This window comes from Oxyura jamaicensis, chromosome 10 (genome assembly GCF_011077185.1).
Source record: "Oxyura jamaicensis isolate SHBP4307 breed ruddy duck chromosome 10, BPBGC_Ojam_1.0, whole genome shotgun sequence".
NCBI classification, from domain to species: domain Eukaryota; kingdom Metazoa; phylum Chordata; class Aves; order Anseriformes; family Anatidae; genus Oxyura; species Oxyura jamaicensis.
The window spans coordinates 4,236,929-4,255,021 of record NC_048902.1 but is presented as its reverse complement, the minus strand read 5'-3'; the positions used below and the strand labels follow the sequence as shown (position 1 = coordinate 4,255,021).

At 37.2% G+C, this 18,093-nt stretch overlaps 1 protein-coding gene across 2 annotated transcripts in view; it reads right to left on the bottom strand.

Moving 5' to 3' along the window:
- Window positions 1-18,093, bottom strand: part of MINDY2 (MINDY lysine 48 deubiquitinase 2) — a 37,981-nt gene that overhangs the window by 14,694 nt on the left and 5,194 nt on the right. Inside the window, exons 1-7 of one of the 2 annotated variants that reach the window (XM_035335539.1) lie at window positions 17,558-17,695; window positions 15,626-15,782; window positions 9,821-9,878; window positions 8,019-8,083; window positions 5,625-5,783; window positions 4,094-4,196; window positions 2,805-2,947 (exon numbers count right to left, since the gene is read on the bottom strand). In XM_035335539.1, coding sequence (XP_035191430.1) covers window positions 2,805-2,947; window positions 4,094-4,196; window positions 5,625-5,783; window positions 8,019-8,083; window positions 9,821-9,878; window positions 15,626-15,646 — 549 coding nt within the window. In that variant the 5' untranslated portion in view covers window positions 15,647-15,782; window positions 17,558-17,695. Of the gene's footprint in view, window positions 1-2,804; window positions 2,948-4,093; window positions 4,197-5,624; window positions 5,784-8,018; window positions 8,084-9,820; window positions 9,879-15,625; window positions 15,783-17,557; window positions 17,948-18,093 lie in introns of those variants that run through there. The other variant, XM_035335538.1, reaches the window with a different exon arrangement.

Below are 18,093 nucleotides of genomic sequence, written 5' to 3'. Positions count from 1 at the left end.
TCAATAACACAGCCCTTTAAAGTAAGTAATCCAACAGTGCAATGCTCCTCTAAACTCAGTATACAATTGGGTAAAGTATTGGCAGCGTTGGTAAATGTTTTTAAATTGATAATGTGTAAAATAATGACAAATATTGCAAATTCTTTGAACTAAAGATGTAAGAACTAGGAAGGTCTGATTATATGCAGAAAGGATGTTACCAGAGTCTACAACTCCCCAGTTAAAATATCTACAATACAATATCCCTGTATTAAAATATCTGCAAGATAATACCTTATTGAGCAGTTATAGCTAAATGCATATTATAACAAAATAAATTTAAAGACAGAAAACATGAATTACCTCTAAAACAATCTCATCAGATAGGATGTGGAAAAAACTAATGTGCAACTTAAAAAAAAATTGCTCAACCCAGCACCACAAATAATAATTGCTCAATCACAATCATATAATTGTTATGTGGCACCAGTACAGAGCAGAAGAAAGCCTATTTGTTCCTACCCTAAAGTTTTATGTCTTCATCTTTTTGACATATGTTGCATCTTCAGTTCTCATAATTGATGGGCATTTCTCCATAACACAGCTACTGCTGACTACTGCTAGAACTCTGAAATAAAAGCAAACCCATTAAAAATCTACAGAGCTAGCATTAAATCTAGTAAAAGAGTAAAGCAGTTGAGAAATCTCAACTCTGACGACAATGCATTTAGCACTCATGAGTATCCTGGTGTACAAAGATTTTGGATAGCTAATATTGGCTAAAAACCCAAGTCAAATCCGTTTCTGACTTCCTTGATAAACAAGAATATAGTTAGTCATACAGCTACTGCAAGTAACTAGGAAATAGATGGAAAGGTTACTGCTAACTTTTTAAAATAAATTAATGAAGAATTTTTCTTTATTAAGACAGTTTCTTGATATCATATATCCTGTAACATACAACACACCAGATATCATTGGAAACTGATAACATGGAAACCGAACACTAACTGGAAGTGAGGTCCTAATGATTATGAAACATTTCTGACCCATATTCCAAAACTTCTCATGTCAGAGGTCTAAAACTTCTCAAAACGGAGAAGATTGGGTTACAAAACAATAGCAACTTTGAAGAATTAAAATATACCATGACATTCATTGAACGTATTTAATACAAAAAAAAAAATATTTTATGTATGAAAGCTACAGTACAAAAGTGAAGCATTTAAAAATCTGATTCCAGGATTTACTAGTATTATATCTAGAATACACTCTAAATTAAAAAACGTTTCCTGTATGGCCTCACATGACAAACCAATTATTCCAAAAGGTAGATTTAGGAAAATAAAGAGAAGCAAAACAATAACTCTAAAAATGGTAACATAAATGAGCTTCTTCATCATGGAACATAACTATTAGTTTTGCTCCAAAATAAATACATATACATACATACATATATATATTTAATTTATTTTTTAATTGGTTAGGGGGAAGGAAGGGAAGAGAAAGATACTTTTACCACTTTTATTGCTTCAAGAGCATCATTGACTTAAAACTAATTATAGGCATGGATCTAAGAAGTTAGTAGAAGACAGTTGTGTTACTTCCTTGAAGAGTTAATGCACTCTTTAAAAGCATGTGTCAGATCTTTAGGTCAGTTTATGAGCAGTTATTCAGTTATAAATACCAAAGATAAGCATAAAAACAGTCAAGTTTAACAGATGGGGGGGGGAAAGGGCTAGTACTGCCAAATGGAAGAGTTTTCTTCACATATGAGGTCACCAAATAATAATAATAATAATAATAAAGTAATCTCTGCATTTTTGTATGCTGCACATACCTTTTTTTTTTTTTTTTAACCATTTTTAGCATTATTAGATGTCCATGGAATTAGTCTTATTTTAAAAAAAAGCTAACCAACATATAATTTCAATAATCGTATACAAATGCAAGAACTCGTTATACTTACATTTGAGAGAAATATCTAACTACATGTATGATTTTATATTGTAATCCTAGGAAGAATCTACTTCAAAATACGTGATTTTATCACTGGAAAGAAGAGAACGATTAAATCTTAGGAAGCAGTTTTATTGCAACCTGTTCTGCCTAACACTCAGATATGTAGAAATACACAATCACCTTAGAGGCAAAGTTGTGTTAAAAACAAGTGTTCCATAAGTGATTATAAACTTGCCTAAGCCAGATTTTACAGTCCATGGAAAAAGGAGTGTCAGAAAGAATCAAATTGTCACCTGCTTTTAGCGTTCTGCAGTACTCCTTTCACAGTTCTCAGCATTTTGTCTCCTCATCTTCAGACTCAATTGCTTCCCTAACAAAGGGAACTGATATTATGGCTCATCTTAACTTCCCCAGATATTCCGTATTCTGAACACCAGGATACATGTATGGAGCTACTCACATCCTGGTCCAAATAAAAGAAAATTCCACATCCTCGGGAACAAGAAATTAAATGAATCCATTAACCTTACCCTTGCCAATTACGTACCTAAGTAAATTTTAAACCATGTAAGAAAACTACATCATTACACTTAACCACAAAAAGAGTTAACACAAGAAACAAACTGAACATAAAGGGAAAAGTTACAGTATGATTTAAAGTGATAATAGATCCTCATATCTAAGACAGCAATCGATACATTGCAAGTAGCATTCGCGATAGACCTTACGTTCATCATAACCCATCCTTGCTTAACAGCAACAAACTGGAATTTATTTCTTTTTCAAGACAGGGAAAACCAAGATTTCCTTTGAAATGCAAACAAAACCCACAGAATTAAGAACAATAAAAACACTGAATATACCTTGTATTTGGTCATAGTGCTAAAATGGTTATTCCTGAAGAACACGCAGAGCTCTCCTTCCTGGACAGCTGAAGTCAATTCACACAGCCCATGGTATGTCAACTGTGTAGCTGTGTTATTTAGAAATTGCTCAGCTACAAATCCTACAAAAGCAATACATGCTGTTATGGGTCTGTTACATGCTTCTAAACATATAAATACCTGGTAATGTTCCCTGCCCCACTTTAGGTCAAGTAAGCAAAAATATTTGCTTTTTGTTAGTGATGACACTAACAGAAAAAAAGAAAGTGAAATCCCTACAAATTCTTTATCTCTTTTGTCTTGCTAAGGTTGAGTTAAAAGCAAGTTTAACCTAAGCTTAACCTAGAGACCCAGGGTTATATCTGCTGGTAGTGGAATGTGAACACTGTTCATTATATACAGCTGGTCTAATGCCAAGAAATACAGGAAAAGAAAGGGGCTGTGTTTTGTCTTCACCACAGTACTGTAAGACTGCTAACTCTCTGCACTGGGTAAGCAGGTGGCTCTGAATGCTGAGGCTGCATTCACTGCTCAGTAACTAACCCCCGTAAATGTGGGCCAAACAAAAAAAATAAGACGAGATACCATTAGGATAAGCAAATAAAACCTTAAGAATTCTTCCAAAAACTAAAACATACATCCTTTAACTATAGAGTAACAATAAAAGGGGATATCCTCTTCTTTGATTTGTAAAGACCTGCAATCACCTTACCTGTGTGTCAATTTGAATGCAACAATTAAATTATCCCCCCCCCCCCAGTTTCCTCCCTACGAAGGTGCCCCTTTACTATGACAAATCTAAGGGAACACATTTGGAAAGAAGAAAACTAATAGAAAGATTAAAAAAAAAACAAAAACTGAGCATTGTAAATAACCCTCTCCTGTTTAGAAGTGCTGTATCCACTTCTGGTATCACTGAGTTTTTGTATGTCATCATGTAGTATATAATTATCATCCCCTATAATTATTTTATAAGGAGCCACGTTGAAATCTGAATGTTGCCCATATTACATTTTTATAAAAGAAAGTTATATCCATCTTTTTAAAAGGCACATTTCATATATCGAGAGAACAATGTTGATCCTTGTTTTAGAAATTGCATCAGATAAGTTAAGATGAGCACAATGCTGACTGTCTGCCCAGGGGAAGTAGATAGCATGCAGCTCACCACACCTATATTGCTACATACCATGACCCACACTCAAAGTAAGAAGTTAAGATTCAATAGGGCAGATAATTAGATAAAGAACAGAAAAAAAGTTACCCACCTTCACTAACCAGTTCACTGTTGTCAGACTGTTTACAAGAAATTATCTTCTCCACTAGCTGATTGTAACTGCAGTTACCAACTGCTTTCACTATATCAGCAACCTGGAGCAGGAGGGAACAGGAGAACTTATCTTTGTGAAGAACGGAACAAAACTAAGCTTAAAAAAATTTCTTATGAATAATTAGTCAAAGTTTCAACAAATAGAGAACGTTATCCCCCTAAGAATAGTAGGCCAAAAAGCTTTACACCAGACTGTTAAACATCTTTGCAGTCTCACATCCCATTTTGGATCCCTCAAGATAAAACTTAACATCAAAAGCTGTTGCTAACCTGGAGGGAAGAGAGTATGGGATGCAGTTTGTAACAGAGACATTCTCCCTTCCAGTTACTTCTCCATTATGGTGTTTACAGCTCAAGTTACAGAACCCCCTAGGATTCAGGTAAATGCTATCATCTTGAATATATGTTATACACATCAATATTGTTTTCTTTGTAAGCATCATACTTCATTAGAAAAATGGGTACTTCTAAAAATCAGATTTTATAGGATTTCACCTCATGAATAGCCACACAGAAATGTAAATAACTATAATTTCAGTGAGTTTATAATCTTTGAACAGCTATCGTTTAGGAATCTTAACATAAAGCATCATTAAAAGACATTGTTGATACACTGAGTTTCAGAACTACAGTTACAAATTGTGATCTGCTAAGGTATAAGCCATGTAGGTCACACCAAAATCATGCATCCTTGGACAGAGTCCATTTGCCTATAACAATCTCTTCTTGATTGGCACCATTACGCTAAATTGTAACAAAGCTACTTTCCAATAAAGAAAGGGGAATAAGAGAATAGTAGCTTTCATGAACAAGGCATAAGGAAAAAAAATAAAAGTCTCAGAGGCAGATTATTCCAGACAAACTCCTCAGTTTCACCTGAAGTAAACAGTATCATTTTTACTGTTTATTTATTAAATAACACCTGAATATCATGAAAATTAAAAAAAAAAAAAAAGTTTTACATTTGTGAAAGATGCAGTTCTCCATAATTGGTTCTAAAGTCCTCAGTTCTCAAAAGATGGTACCGGTAGATGTAAACCAGAGGTAAACAGGAGAGAAAAGTAACCTTGCATTCCTTCCAAGTGTTCTCTCTTGAGCTTTCAAAAACAGTAACCCGTACATTGTATCTGGCAACTCCCTATGTCCCTCAGAACAAAAACTCTCATTTACACCGTTGTGATTTCAGTGTAGTGGGTTTGGAATGTTAGCTTCAACAAATACCTAACCTCTGCAAAGTTACTGTAGTGAAAAACAAGTACAGTCTAGATTCACTCCTCTAAGGAAAATAGTGTTTTTGTTGTTGTTGTTGTTGTTGTTTTTTTACAAGATTTAAGAACATCCATGACGATGTTTATTATTATTGACTGCAGTTAAAATTCTGAAACATCTCTCCTACCCCCAGTAAAATCTGGGTAACTTATTTTCTCTTGGAGTTATATGGAAAAAGAAAAAAAAAAAAAAAAAGTTACCTGGGGATCCACTAACCATCCATGGTACAAAGGGATATCAAGAAGATCAAACACGATGCATTCAGGTGTGTATTCAAATACTCGTACACCTGTAAATTTCACGTTGACATCCAGACCTGTCTGTAACTTATGTAGAATTGCCATTGCATCACTCATATTCTGACAATAGAAAGAAAAGAAAACAGATGACCAACTAGAGCTTTGTACGCTTGGTCATTACCTTTGTAATCTTTCATCACATAGTGCTCATCAACTCAATATTTCTTAAAAAAAATAGAAAAGGAGAAATTAGCTAGAAAACTGCTTCAACACATTCACATTATTCATGCCACTGCCAAGTGCACACTTAAATGCAAGTTTATCCGATTGCATTTGTATATAAAATGCTTATTTGGAAGGAAGCAGTGTTGCTGTTTGTATCATCACGGTATATAGCGTCTCTCTGGTCACGGACCAAAACACTGTAATTTTGATGTCTGAATGATGAAGTTCACACTCACTAAGCCACACTTGCCACAAGGACAAAAAAAAGACATAGCTTAGAAGCCTGTGGCATTTTCTACCAAGCGAAAAGAATCTGCAAAGAATATCTTCAGAAAGTACTTCAGTGTTGGCAAGAGATTCAGGGAAACAGTTTTTTGTTTGCTTGGTTTTGCAACATTTGTTGCTTAAGAGAAATTCAGGATTGCAACAATGGTTAAAAAGGCACAACAAAAAAAGAGAAATACAGATCAGAAATGAAATAAACAAGATTCACAGACTAAGCCCACTGGTCGCGAAAGACAGTTGCCTCTGTCTTCTTTTAATAAGAAAGTTAATGGCAAAACAACAACTAATGGGCTCAATAAGGGAAGACAAAAATGTAAATAAATGACTATGTATTGGATGAGTAATGAGGAAACTATTAAAGAGCCAGATAGGCTAACAAGGTGTACGTGGGGTGTGTAGAGATGACATTTCATCACTTCAGAAGCAATTTGCTGAATTCCAAATTACTGGCTTCATTAAATAGTAAAATAACCAATACATTGATTTGAACATTTGTTTCGGCAGCACATTAAAAGACAAATTAACAGATTGATAATTAATAGGGCAGGATGCCAACACAAGCCTGTATATTAGAACATAAGGCAGATCTTAGTATTTTTAAGAAGTCATTCCATGCATCTTGTAACTTGGTATTCTAAAGAATATACACATTTCTTCAATGTTGTAAGAAGAAAATTATTGTTTTAGGCAGAGTATTAACTGTGTGACATGATAAACACAAAACTATGAGTAACACCAAGACTTAGTTGCAATGCTTCTGAAATGTAATAATTTTATAAGACTCAGTTACCTAATTTCTTTTTCCCTCTCATGTAGTATCACAAGTGCATCTACAGGCATGTTTGAATGGAATGTAGAATACTCCTAGAACGGGAGGTTTCTTTAAAATTGTACAGTTACATATCTACCAAAAAGATTTGTGACATTTACTAAGTTAATACATATATTTAGCACAAGAAAGCCACAGAGGTTGTAGTTTTACCAGGTATATAATTTTCTTCAACCTCCTGTAACTTGATTACTGCTATAATCTCTAACAGCGTAGCATTTTGTGGGGAAAAAAAAACTTGACACAAGCCGTATTTTGGAAGATTCTTAAAAGAATCCATTCAATCTTCATTCTAATTTAAATCATCCCAAGATACTTCTGTTTTCAGCGCTGAACATTAGCAAGAAAAGACAACCTAACAATAAAGAGAACTAGCTTGAAATACTTAAATTCAAATCTCTTTTTTTTCCCCCCCACAAGTAATCAAAAAGAAACAGCTGTGATCACAGAGCTTGAAACATTTGCTCCAAGATACATATATACATCAATATTTTTGGAAAAGAATAACATTTTCTTTTAATGTAGAAAGACTTCTGTGATAAAACAGCAGTCAGTGCAAATAATATTGCCTTGTATAATATGGAATCAACCTCTTTTTGTCCATCAACACTTAAAAACAGATCTAGTTTCATCTGTATCATCAGTGAAAGACTAGCAGAGACCACAAAATGGAGCATGCTGAAGAATGCAAAATAGAAGACTTCAAAGAGCAACCACCCTGTTACACACTTCCATGTGTATTTCCATGTTATTCTTCCTCAATATGAAAGATATTCTTTTGTTACATTCATTGCAAGAGGAAAAGCAATAGTTTCTTGCGTTAACAGATAGGAAATTTTTCTTCACTAATAAATACTTACAAATAATACTCTACATCAAGCCTAGAGAAAAGGGAAAACTACTACTAACAGTATGCTTCTGGTTCTTAACGAAATCAGTAAACCTTAAGTGAGGAAAAAAAATAGTACTTTTTAGTATCTTACATAAGCAATTGTATTTTAGGAGCAGCTTCTTACCTGCTCATAATTTAAACGCTGAATTTCAGATATCTCTTTCGGTTTTGCATCAAGAATATAATCTCCTAAAAAAGCAAAAATATAGTTTATTCAACATTTCTTTGAACACTTCTTACTGAAACTAACTGATCATAAATATAACCATTTAAGCTTTCTATTAAATGAGATGACATTGTTTTATAGCCTGAATTATAAGTACAAAGTAAAACAAAAATATATTTTAAATACTAAGGTCATGTATTGAGAAGTGAAATTCAAATGTCACTACTAAAACAGCATTCCATAATCACTTAGAGTATCATGCCAGCCTCTTAATTATTTACCTTCCCTCTGTGCCTTGATTCATAGAAAGTCAAAACTGTTCACAATAAAACATGCAATTGCATAATACAATTTAAGAATTGCAACTGCTCATCCTGACTGACACTATTTACATTTTAGAATATGTTTCCATACACTAATAATTCTGACAGGCCAGTATTCCATCTGTGTCTACAACATAAAGGTTATTAATCAGTTAATCAAGACACAGGGGTACAAGTTTCGCAAAAATTTTAGTGACCATAAAAATGGTGACCAAAAATTTTAGCCTCCATAACCTACCTCACCCAGAATTTTCTATTTTATTTCTATGCTTTTCATTTTTATTCCTTTGTTTCATTCCTAAAAAATATGGTTCTACACAAAGAAGTTCTATAGATTTAATAAAAGTATCATCATAGGTTTCTTATTTTATCACCTCTTCACATTGTTCAATATGGTTGAGGGGCTTTTCTTTTTTTTTTTTTTTAATTCTTTTTAAGCTGTAGGAGAACAATTTGGCAACTGCTAATCCTGTTGACTAAACAGGAATCTAAATGATCTAAGAAAGTGATTTTGAGATTCAATTTAATAAAATAATTCCAGAAGGTAATATGTCTTCAAGACAGAAGACACTTCAAGGCACACGTTTAGCCAACTGTGATTAGGCAGTGAGTTCAGATAGCATTGTTCTATCAATACAATTAGAAAAAAGTGTTTAGGCACAGGAAATTAGAGTTCTTAGAAGATATTGGTGTGTTTTTTTTTTTCCAAGTTAATTACTTAACTACTTTTTCTGCTATTGGAATACTCATCATTAGGCTTTTGAGAAGCTTTCTTTACAAACAAAAAGAAAGAAAATATAGTAAGTTTTTCTTCTGCTTCAGAATACCAAATCTAGTTAGTATATTAAGCTTAAATGTTTTACATTTGTTAGGCTACAAAGGCAAGGAACTGCGGTGCATATAACTTAAGAACTAGGGCAAATGCACTTGTAACATCTGGATCACTCTGAGCTGTTGAAGTTAGACTTGTCAGATGGAAACAGCTGCAGTTTTGCCGAAGACTGAATCTGGTAATGGAACAGTGCCCACAAATGAGACCCCAGTCACCATGACAACTAAATTCATTTTTCATGTTATTTTAATTGGGTCAAGGATTATAGTTACTGCTGACAATTAAAAGCATAATTGACTTGTTCCATTCTGTGGACTGTAACAAAACATTAAAAGACATGAATAAGTTTAAATCTACCAACACACTGGCATACTAAACTGCATCAACTGCATTATTAGGCTAACAACTTAGGAAAACAGTAGAGAAGACTTAAAACTGTTGAGGAAAAACATGTGTTACTGAACAGCATGAGTGATTTTCTTAAAATATGTATTCAAGTAAAGCTGAATAAAAAATGTTAGTAAATAACACAGTCCTGCTATCCTACTACTCACTAAGAAGTATAACATCTAAGCAAAAACTATCTATTGTTAGTAATTACTAACCTAAATATTCCATCAGCTGTTCAGCCGTTATGATTTCCATCATCGGCGGCAGCTTAACCTGTGAAAGTAAGAGTATATTCTCTTTAGAATTTCAAAACAATGCAGATTAGGAAGTATTAATAAGGTATTTCTAGCCTGAAGTCTTCTGATCACATTTGGCTCACCAATTTGTAAGACCATTAGCCTAGCAGGACTTCTACTAAAGAAAAGCTATAAGAGGATAAGGTCTCACATCATTTTTTAGAGAAACCACATGAACACAGTACTTTCTTTCACTTGCAGCTCTGTCCTAGTGCTCCCTTCTCCCACCAAAACCTTTCACCAGCATCCCCCTCAACTTCACAGCAGTTTACACTGCTCACCATAGCTCAGCTGCAAGCATGCAGAAAGAACAGTCTGAGAAATGTAGCCACGCTTAGTTTAAAAACAAAAAACAACAACACAAAACCTACTTCTTTATATCTCTTAACTGGTCTTAACTCAAAAGTTCCAGTGAACAGACATGAGGCTGTAGAAAATCTGGGGGTAGCTGCTGCTGAGACAGGGAAGACAAGACTCACACAGGTTTGAGGAAATGACCTCCCTGCCTCTCAATCCCATGCTCACGTTTCAAGGGTTCGGTTTAACTCCATACAGAAAGACCAAATACACACAACTCAGTGTGAAGCTTCCATTCTCCCCGATCCATTCCTGTCACCATCACATACTACAACTAACCACCCTGGCAGCTGTCAGGACCAAAAACTTCTTAGATAGTCATCTCCTCCATCCAGCATCCTGGGTGAAGGCCTTGGTTGCTCACTCCCATTTACATATTTTCCTACAATAAAAGCCCAAGCACAGACTCACACAAAACCATGCTTCTGACAGTCTGAAGGAGTAACACAGGAGTCTTCTGGTTTTTTAAACTTTCTCATCAGTTTTTCATCTTGTCCTCTCTTCCACATCTTACTAGAGAAAGTCAAGAAAGTCTGGTATTTGAGTATTAGGAGATGTATATACACACATATATATATTAATCCAATTCCTCAACACTGATCACCATTCTCCACCAGACAGAGGCTTACAGTACTATCAGGGATCTGGGGAAGGATGAGAATAAAAGCATGAACATGGAAGGCATTGGAGTTAAAGGTTGGGGGGCTCTAAATTGATAGTAAAGCAGGAAATTAGTGAAGCATAAGTTTGCAAGAATGTTTAATTAGTTCTGCTACTTACCAAAAAAAAAAAAAAGGCAAAAAAAAATTAAAAGTATATGAATTAAACAAGAAAAGAATCAGTCACACATTCATAAGCGCATGATTTTTTGAAAGCATCTTTTAAACAAGCAGCGACTGATTGTAACTTACAAAATGCCTTAACCTCTTCCCCATACTTTTCTAAGTTTCACTAACACTATGTATGTTAAAGGTTTCCAGAAACTTTGATCTTGTTCATAATATTCCTACTGAGCGTGCATAAACACAAAGTATTTTTCCACAGAGATAACAGGACTAAAGGCTTAAAAAGCTGATTCTTACACATTCAGTTCTGAGCTGGCAGCAGTTAAACCCGAGCAACTATTAGCTGTGCACAGCCCTGATCCAGCCTGAGCTGGGGCTGGGTCACTACTGCTCCTAGGGCATATCTAACAGCACAAAACAGAATGAATTAACCTACCTAAACCCAAAACGGTTCTGGGATTACAAACAGTACAGTTGTATCAACACCACATCAAGAAAAATTATCATGCTACTTCAACTATTAGCAGGACTAATGTTATGATTCCTTCAGGACTGAAGATAGCTTGTTTGTTTTTTAAACACATGCATCAGCTCAGCCAGCATTACTTGGGGATTTCTGTTCTGTGTCAATTTTGAGAATCTAGAAGCATGCCTACATTACAAACAGCAGCTATAAAGCGTAATTACTTGGTTTGCCCACACTTAAACATGGCATAAATATATTACTGTTTCAGACGTCATGGATTATAGGATGTATTTGTTTTATTGGTTAATAAATCTCAATTTTCCCTCAAATTGTAGTGGTTAGGAATTTATTTGATTTTTAACTGAAGAACTAAATCAAAGTAATTTTGCTCGTATCTGCAGAATCTCCCAGTCAGATGTTTTAACAAGTTAAATACCAAAATTAACTGCTTAAGTAAATGCTAAACAAAGATAACAGATTAGTTTACAGCATTATTTTAGTCATTGCATGTTTCATGAGACCTAGATCACACCTTTACAGTGGGCTAATTGGGTTGCAACAGTCATGAGTACCAGAACTGACTTGATACACAGAAAACACGACATTTCCTAACTGTTCAGGGCTTCACTGCGAGCGCTTAAACTACAGGAAAGACAACACAACAAAGAGGAAAAAGGAAAGAAAAATACCTTAAAACTTAAGTGGGGAGACAAAAATCACACAGAACCACAGCCATTCTCCACATAAATCAACAGAAGAAAACAACGTAAGCAGTAGTTGTGAAAGCTGTTGTCCACAACAGTTCTTTGGAGGGACAGAAAATTTACAAATACATGCCAAGATTTTACATTACTTTCACATTTTAGGAAAAATGCATTTCCTCAGCTCCCACCCAGTTCCGGTACCCTTTTACTGCTGTTTCTTTGTCTTCCTCCCTAATCTCTCCCCCAGCCTTGCCTAGTTTTCATTCTAGCTTCCTTCCAATCCTCCCGAGTGGGAAAAAAAATCTTTCTTAACCAACTACGTTAGGTACAGTTGAGAGACTTTTGCAGTTAAAAAACAGTTGGTAAACAAATTTTCATACTGAACAGTTTGTTTGGCAAAACCTATGCCGTTTCTATGCAATTGACTACAAGTTGGAAAATGAAATAATACTGACTTGAGATAATTCCAACTGTATTCTCCAACACTTCAGAAGGGTCTAAAAAAATAAGTAATATAGCTCTGCACTGAAACTAATGCTTCTGTAAATACTATGTATATAGAAAGGGACCATAAACATTTCTAATTGCCTATTATTCATAGTCTCAAAACATACTTATTTACAGCATGCAACTCTCTCAATTCAGTGTTCTGGAAGAGGTAAGGGTAGCTTCAACCTGCGCCAGCAAGAGATGATGAATATCTCCTGCAAACACATACCTCTTGCCTTGCAGGAAAAGCTTCATAAACTCAGACTGATAGTATGTGTTATCGCCTGGTAATCTCACATCTCCCCTCTCCAACGGGGTTCCTTCAGTCCCTTAGAACAGGCTTCCTGTCCTGGAAAATGCACAAGTATAGGCCCATTGATCTGCAAGCTCAACTCATCTCACAGATGCAGAGGAAAGCTGCCAAGGCCTCTGCTGAGCATTCATCAGAAACTCACTGGCAACTCATCTTAGAAGCTGAGCAAGTTCATCTGAGCAATCTGTGCAAATTCTGGCCGTAAGAAGGTTTAGCTCAGTAAAAAGGAAAAGCAGAACACATGTCACGAGCCAATGCCAGACCTCAAACTAGGCACTGCCACTGCAGACTCCAACAAACCAAATGGATATCAGCAGGAGCACACTGTACTCAGCTCCTCTGAGAAACAGGCCATTTTTACAAGAACTTAAAGCTAAAAATTTCCAACTAGCATTTTTTTTTACTCTCTCTCCTCTGCACCTCAGTTTGGATACACCTAAGCATCAGTGGTTATATAACATTCATTTACAGAACTGTTATAGTCAGCTAAAAAGGTAGTTCATGGAGTTCTGAAAGTTACCAACAATTCCGTAGAACTAGGCATGCAGGTAATGTCGCTCCTAAAACCTTCCATTTGTTAAGAGGGCTGTGATCTACAAAACTTTTAAAGATGATGTCAATATATACTACTAGAATTGATCTCCTACATAAGCACTTGTAAGAACAAGATACTCCTTATGTATTAATATATTTAATATTAGTGTTTTATATTTCTATTTAAATATGTTTTCCCTTAGGCTTATTTTATGTTCCTTTATGATTTGTGTTCTGTGTTGCCTATTTCAGATCTGTAGTTTCTGTGCTTTCTGTTAAAGTTTGCAGACTTCATTGGCTACATGACATCACTCCTACCTGAGGAGCTCACAACAGAACTACATGGCACATTTACTGCTCTCAGCATCCAGCAATCACCATACATAAGGGCTATTCCACAACCCCACACAAAATTGCAGTTTAAGACAATGCCAGAAGCTATCAGAAAGCAATGAGTGGACTACATCTAACAAATATCACAAAAGGCACTTAGAAAAGCAAGCTTTGCATTGCTAGCTCAAGTACATAGTAAGCCACAGTCCTGAAGGAAAACCGAGCAGTCTGCAATCTTAAGCAAGCTGAAAGACTGTATCCAAAGCTGCTCTGTATCAGAAAACTCATGCTTCCACATACATTTTATATGCTTATTTCAATACTCTACTTCTGTTTTCATTTCATGATTTTCATGGAAAGCCATTTTTCATTTTGTTTTCATTCATGATTCTATGATTTCCATCACAGAAGCCTAAATGGTTTCCATGTTGTTTAGCACAATGGTTACTTTTCATACTGCTCACACTGCTTTTGTTTTCCTTTGATTTAGAATATTTCTGTAACTTCTTTTTAAGAACTCCTCAGCTCTATCTCCTAAAGGCTATGCAGGCAGTCTGCAGAAACAAAAGAAAAGCAATGATAAATGTAACATTTGAAATTACAACTTGTACAATCTGCCACCCCAGAGTTGTACGTCCAGACTCCTTGCTAATATTTCAGAATTTCCAAAAACCCACGTATTGCCAAGCCACTGTCTCACGGCCGAGTACACATAGACGCAACACTCAATTATTTTCAAGCAGTCTTTATGCTTGTATCATTAAATAAATGATCTTAAATCTAATCTCAAAAATACCTCCCCTGAGACATAGTAAAAGCTGAATAGTGACTAGAACAGAGAAAAATCTTGCTCAGCTAATGAACAAGATTTTCAAGACCCACTAGGAAGAAATACTTGGAGTACGTGACGTGTTTAAGGTACAATACCTATTAGGTCTTCCTTTATTGTAGTTATTGCAGTCCTTTAAGCAAAGTAATTTACTACCTATTGCCCTCACTGAGTCAAGAGATGCTATCTCAAAAAAAAAAATGTTTTTTTGGAGGGCAATTGGGACACAGACAGGAGAACACAAAACTGCTAACATTTAAAATGATTATCTAGCACGGGGGTAAGAAGCTTGAACTCTGAGGCACTGAAACATCTGGAAAAAAGTTCTCCTTAATGCATATTCGAGGTTAAAGTATAAATATTTCCATGATTATGGTTTATATTATTAGGAAGTTAAATTTTAGTTCTAAACAAATTGTGTGCAACTCCTCACAAACAAAAATCTGAATTCAACTTTCACTGCTGCACGTAGTACCGGATCTCAAAATTACCGCTCCCATTCCGGGATAAGCAAAGCATATAATCGGACATCCACAGGGAAATATTCATGAAAACAAAAACTAGCATTTTGACTGTAACACTTCTCAACTCTGAGAACTTCCATGCATTATCTGAAGTTATTTGAGACCATATTTATCTACAGTTTGACCACAACACTCAACCTTGTCATGACAGAGTTCTAAGAAGGAAGGTTAGTGGTGGATACAGGGAAGAGGCACTAAAGTGCAACTGTTTACATCATTATATTCTATTCAAGTTATTTCCCCTCCTCCCCGTTCTCATCTCCTTTTTTACTGCAGTTTTTCCCCTGCCACATTAATTCCTTTTCATCTAACGCACGCTATGGTATTCTCGCTCTGTTTTTGCCTATTTTCAACTCTTTGTCTGCTCCCTTGTTCCCAAATTATAATTACCTGACCCAATCTAGTGTTCATCTTGGTTCAGAAGTGAGAAGAATGTGGATGTCCATCCTCAGCCTTGGTATGTAGCTGGCTACTGTCAATGATGTGCAGGTGAGCTGCCAATAAGCTTGCCACTCCAAACAATGCCAACATGGTTCTTGACTATAAACTGGGGAAAAGAAAGGCTAATTTGGAGAGGCGCTAATTAGGAGAATCAATTACAGGCAGGGGAAATACACAACCAACTAACAAGAAAACACTGAAGCATATAAATAGTCACATATTGGCAGTTTCACCTAAACGGGTGAATTGCTGTCTGTCTGCAAATCATGTAAATTCTGCTGAGGTTTTATATAAACTGATAGAATTATAGAAAACCCCTTCTGTAATCCTAGCAACTAGAAGTGTAAGGACACTCCAAAGATGCATTTTGATTTCCACCGACTCATAAAATTTGATATCACATTAATTATTGCTAACATAATATTTGATCAAAGCAGACTGTCAGATAGAGTTCTGCATGGAGGACAGCAGAAGAAAGTTATTACATAATTATGGAAGGAAAGAAAAAGAACGCTAAGGAAGAAAACCTCTCAAAAATTAAAAGCAAACAATAAGGACAGTGCAGTCCCATTTATATCCTTTCATTAAATGGACAGTTAAAAAGGTAAATCCTCAAACCAGGCACTTCTTTTAAAACCCCACCACAACTAACGATAGTGAACAAGCTCTACAAGGCCCTGTACCCATCTCTACATGTTAAAGAGGGAGCATAAGAAGAAAGCATTAAATACTTCAGTCTATAAAGACCTTCACACCCTCTTGAGGTAGGCAGGACCTACTGTATAAGATGATAGTTTAAAATCACACGACTCCCCTGTACTGCTTTCACCAATGTCTAAATACCAACATTACAGAGTCTGAGTCCACAGCATTCCTCCTGACGCATGAGCTATTCTGCTCAGGAAAGTGTACAGGGACATCTACTTAAACAAAACAAAACACACACCCCATCATTAATCTTCTGAAAAATTACCTCTCTGAACAAATTTCTTCTTATTATGTTAATTTTGGCCTTCTTCTGTATCACCTGTTATACCCGTGAACAGCCTCCTACTCCTCCAATACCAAATTTATTCCCCTTGATACAACATAAGAACTACTCTCATATAGCTTTCCTATCCTAAGACTTCATTCTATCATCTCATCAATCTTTTGGGGTTCAATTACAAGTATTTTTTTAAAAGGACCCCTTCTCCTTGTTTTGCAATACACACAGCTCACTAGCTCTTCTCCGACTGATATTTGTTTTACCTGTAAACGCTAATAATTATATTATGCTTTACACTCAAGTCTTCTCTTTTGAATATTTAAAAGTTATTCTAAGACTACAGGAAGCTGTATCCACAATGATTACGTAGAACACAAGAAGTTCCAGGTCTCAAAGCAGTACTTGGTCACGACCTGATTTACCATCCACGCCACGTAACTGTACAAACACATCCCTGTTCCTCAGGCAGCTATTTGTGCAAATCTCTATTTTGATAAATCCTGCATACGCCTCGCTTCAGAATTAACGTATCTTCCAAAAACATTGCCCAAGTTTTCAATGCTATATATAGAAATATTTCCTGAAAACCTCAACACGTCTGCCAAGCATCGTTCAGTTTAGAAAAGCATCATCTAGGCTTTAACTTCTACTCTACGGCGACAACATAGTAAGCCCCCGTGTGACAGCGACATCTAAGTAGCGTATTGGCAACAGCCCGCCAGCAGTTATTTATTTCTAAGTTCTCTACGTGCTTCAGAGCAGAAGTGAGCGCAGGTTCCCGGCGGCGTGCTGCCGAGTTTCTGCCCCCGGTGCCCGCCCCGCGCCCTCCCCCTCCCAGCCCCGGGCGGCAGCGCCTGCCCGGCCCGCGATGGCGGCGCCCGCAGCCCCGGTACCTTCCAAGCCAGGAGCAGCACGTTCATGATGGCCAGCAAGGGGCAGGGGCCGTTCTCGTTCTGCGTGATGACGGGCGTGTTCTCCTCCTTCCAGCGGACCCACTTGATGTGGTACACCGACTGGCCCGGGAAGCGCTCCTTGGAGGCGGACAGGAGCTGCGCGCCCGCCGCGGGCCTATCCCCGCCGGGCTCCGGGGCCGGGCCCCCCGGGGCGGCCTCCGCCGTCGCCGCCGCCTCCTCGGCGTCGCTGTTGAGCTCGGAGCTGCTGGGGCAGCCGGAGTGCAGGTTGGAGAAGGACTCCAGCGAGTCCAGGCTGCGGGACTCCTCCCCCGGCGGGCTGGGAGCCCCGCTGCTCCCGGGGCTGGCCCCCGCGGGACCGCTGTCCGAGCCGGCCGCCGCTCCGAGGCTCCCGGGCTCCGCCGGCCCCGCGTCCTCCGCGGCCCGCGGGGGAGACGGGGGCCGGGGGGCCGCGGGGTCCGGCCGAGGGGATGGGCTGCGCCGCCCGCCGCCCGCCTCAGCCGCCGCGGGCCCGTCCC